At 39.8% G+C, this 4,300-nt stretch overlaps 1 protein-coding gene across 1 annotated transcript in view; it reads right to left on the bottom strand.

Annotated features, from left to right (window-relative positions):
* Positions 1 to 1,344: 1,344 nt before the first annotated feature.
* Positions 1,345 to 4,300, bottom strand: part of LOC134467588 (5-hydroxytryptamine receptor 3A-like) — a 10,553-nt gene continuing 7,597 nt past the window's right edge. The window contains exons 7-8 of the mRNA XM_063221429.1: positions 3,042 to 3,197; positions 1,345 to 2,711 (exon numbers count right to left, since the gene is read on the bottom strand). Of these exons, the coding sequence (XP_063077499.1) occupies positions 2,470 to 2,711; positions 3,042 to 3,197 (398 nt within the window). The 3' untranslated portion in view covers positions 1,345 to 2,469. The remainder of the gene's footprint in view (positions 2,712 to 3,041; positions 3,198 to 4,300) is intronic.

Here is a 4,300-nt window from a genome sequence, read left to right as displayed (position 1 = left end):
ACATTGCACCAGTAAAGTGAAGTGTGAAGGTTCAATTAGCAGGGTAAGAGCACAGTTTTGCTCAAAATTTTGCAATGCACACAACATTATGGGTGACATGTCAGAGTTCAAAAAGGAGAAATTCTGTGACAACTGTTGCATCTTTGACCGAGACAGCAAGTCTTTGTGATGTATCAAGAGCCACAGTATCCAAGGTGATGTCTGCATACCACCAAGAAGGATGAACCACATCCAACAGGATTAACTGTGGACGCAAGAGGAACTAAATGACACTAAAATGACAGGTGTCTCAGTTATTTTGTCCACCCCCTGTACATATATTCATGCCTTTTTCTAGACAACCTTTATACTCACGTCTGTAAGGACAATTTAACTGAAAAATAGGTCATCTTTATTGGTAATTATGGCCTTACAGTATTGAGAAAAATGTGTGAAAGTCTGCCATTCTGAAAAACAGAGAACATTTTGAATTTTGGGGCACATAGATGGCCCCAAGTTTTCATCTTTTTCAACAGGCCTTCTGGTCTGTAATCCACTGTGAAAACCCTGACAGGATAATAGGCCTAATTTTCGCAGCCATATACTCTGTATATGCATTTCAATCATTATTTTCAGCACTTTCCTTTGGATATTGCAAGGTGGCCAACTTTATTTTCATTTCTTTTAGTTTAGTCAACCTTTGTAAACATGTATGTAAGGAAATAGGACAGAATAGTGCTGAAAGTAGTTAATCGTTCATGAATATCACCTTATAGTACAATGTAATAATGCATGAAAACAAGTCATTTTGGAAAATGGCAGCCCTATTGAATTCTGAGCAAAAATTGACGTGGCCCCATGATTTAATTTCTTCCAATAGGGCTTCTGGTCAGTAATCCACAGAGAAAAGTGCGGTAGGACAAAAGGCCTAATTTTCCCAGCTGATGACCTGTCTAACAGAGATGAATGGGATATGGCAATTTTTTCCCCCCTGTTTCCGGGTCTAGTCTTTCCCCCCGTCATTGACTCGCTAAGAATAGCTTTAGAATAGAACCCACGGCATCCCCTCTATTTAGTGTAAATAGTACAGGTCATTTTAAATCTGCTTTAAATCAGACAAAATTGAGATGGAGATGGCGAGAGCATGAGATGGAGTTTACTGATATAACCTACTGTACAGTACAATAGAGATTTCTTTTCAGTCGTACTTGTTATGTTTTGGGTCTTGGAAAGCCCCATTGACAGAGAAGCCAGGAGATGGACTTGAAAGAATCATAGAAAAATCAGGGAAGTCAGACAAATGCAACTTTTAATGAATTTGATAGGAAAGAATTCAATAATGTTTTGTTTGTACAACAGGGTTGGGAAGCAGGGCCTACTTACATCGCCATATGGTTACTTCCTGTTCAGAGGCATTCATCATTTGTAGATACAATGTGTTTAACAAGTGTCAGTTATGTTTCCCAGCCTTATCCGTAAAACTGCAATCTAAAGGCTAGGTAATGTGTTTACATTCAACATAAAATAAAAATTGTTTTTTTTTCCATATCAGTGTTTTCTGTCCTCGATGTAGGGGTGATATGTTTTGGGTTATATTCAAGACAGATTTTCCTTGTAGAAATACACAGCCTGTCCAGAAAAATGTTGCCACCAAAAAAAAGGAGACACAGTTTTTCCCTCTGTATCTTTGCATTCTTATTGCTCAATACATTTAAATAAATAAAGAAAGAATACATGTCACACACACAAAGGTTCATGTTGCTGGACCAGCTTTAGCTTTAGATTATGGCAAACATTTGCTGTGGTTTTGTTTCAATAAGCTCTGGATTTATTTCCAACCAGTGTTGTATTCATTCTTCACCAAGATCGTCATTGATGATGGGTACTGTATGAACGAGCTGAGCTGAGATATGACCAATCTATTTAAAAATGATATGTCATCTCTGAAACATGGTTTCGAAATTTGAGCCTAGTCCTGGCATTGTCATTGGAATATAAGGCAAATAGAAAGAGAAGTCGTTTTTACACATGGACTGCCCTCCAGAGACTCCAGAACTCTATCTCAATACCAGACCTCATCCTTTGGTATGGAAGAATGTACTGTATGTGAATTGTGTATATGTACCGTATTGCACCTTATATGTGGTATTACAGAAGCTTATTAAAATATTCCACAGCAAATGAGTGTAAACCAAAGTTAAACGGGTACAGTGACAAATTAGAGTGTGTGACCTTGTTTTTGGTGGCAACTTTTGTTTTGACAGGCTCTGTATGAACATCAGAACATCAGAAAACTACATGAAAACAGCAACCAAAACATTCTTTACACTTTAAAAAGTGTTCTAGTGTCCACCCTCTTTGGAACTGCCAGCTTGTAATAGTACGACTGAACCACCCCCTTCCATATACAGCAAGTTATTCATGCCACTGTTACACTACCCTGCCCAATACAGCTAATAATACCACTGTTACACTACCCCCCATATATAGCTAATAAAACCACTGCTTAAACACCTCAACCAGGAACCAGATGGCTGCAATGGTGTAGAGGATGAAATAGAGTGTGTTGATGGCTTTGGCGGCAGTCTTCAGACGCACGCAGGTCTTCCCTGCATGTGCGGGTTGGGGGGAGGTGCTCTGCCGCAGCGTTCTCACCTCCTCCAGCAGGAGGCGCAACAGAGAAGCGATGGCCGTGCCCTCCTCCACCACACTTACAGTAGACACAACGGGACCTACAGTAGGAAACCAGGAGGCCAAGGAGGTTATGGCTACATCCCATTTCTCTTCACTTCATATCCAATAAATAAACCATTTTCATTATGTCTTGTCTACATTACATTATGTCTAGCTGTGAATGACCCAGGCTAGTGCTTGTTTATATCGTCAATGGGAAAACGCAGACAAGATGTCTGATGTCTCCTATGCATATTTAGTCCCTGGTTGTAAAGAAACGTGTGGAGTTCTAGTTGGACAGGGGTTGTGAAGGTCTAGGTTGTTTAGCGGTGTAGCAGACTAGGGTGTTTACAGGTGAGGTGTAGGTTTTGTGGAGTTCGCGCACTCACCTTGCCGGCTGGCCTCTTCCTGTGCCCTCTTCTCCGGGGTCTCTCTACTAAACGCAGCTAGGTCGCACTTGGAGGCCATACGCATCAGGAAGCTGACAACGATGGTCTCTACGATACTGCAGCCCACAAATATGAAGATGCCAGTGCAGAACACGGCTGGGGATGGAAAGAGGAGACACTGTGGTCAACTGTATGCAGAACATGCCTTGGGACACTGGTGATGAGTCGTGGAGAGGAGACGGACGATTCTTTCAATGGACTTCACAGTAACAATAAGACGTTTCGCTCAAACTTGAGACGTTTCGTAGAAGACCTAAAGACATTTCATATACAGGTCCTTCTCAAATAATTAGCATATTGTGTTAAAGTTCATTTTTTCCCCATAATGTAATGATAAAAAATAAACTTTCATATGTTTTACATTCATTGCACACCAACTGAAATATTTCAGGTCTTGTTTTGTTTTAATATTGATGATTTTAGCATACAGCTCATGAAAACCCAAAATTCCCATCTCAGAAAATTAGCATATCATGAAAAGGTTGTCTAAACAAGCTATTAACCTAATCATCTGAATTAACCAATTAACTCTAAACACTGGTAAAAGCTTCCTGAGGCTTTAAAAAGTCTCAGCCTTGTTCATTACTCAAAACCGCAGTCATGGGTTAGACTGTGTTTAACATTGAAGTCAATGGCAGTGACATTGCATGAGGGTTATGAAAGCCCAGATATCATTGATGCTTAGCTGTCAGCTGTTTTTTGTTCTTTGATCTGGTGACCCACACTTCCCTCTTCATTATACTCCATAGATTTCCATACTAAGTTTTTCTAATTTTGTTACAAATCTAATTCTATTTGCCAGAAATGAAACCCAAAGTCAATGGAATGTTCTGCCTGGCAAATTAGAATTAGATTTTTGGAAATCTATGGAGTATAATGAAGAGGGAAGTGTGGGTCACCAGATCAAAGAACAAAAAACAGCTGACAGCTAAGCATCAATGATATCTGGGCTTTCATAACCCTCATGCAATGCCACTGCCATTGACTTCAATGTTAAACACAGTCAGGTCAGCAGTCTAACCCATGACTGCGGTTTTGAGTAATGAACAAGGCTGAGACTTTTTAAAGCCTCAGGAAGCTTTTACCAGTGTTTAGAGTTAATTGGTTAATTCAGATGATTAGGTTAATAGCTTGTTTAGACAACCTTTTCATGATATGCTAATTTTCTGAGATGGGAATTTTGGGTTTTCATGAGCTGT

The sequence above is a fragment of the Engraulis encrasicolus genome, chromosome 17, assembly GCF_034702125.1.
Source record: "Engraulis encrasicolus isolate BLACKSEA-1 chromosome 17, IST_EnEncr_1.0, whole genome shotgun sequence".
Lineage (NCBI taxonomy): Eukaryota > Metazoa > Chordata > Actinopteri > Clupeiformes > Engraulidae > Engraulis > Engraulis encrasicolus.
This window is presented reverse-complemented; position numbering and strand designations above follow the sequence as displayed.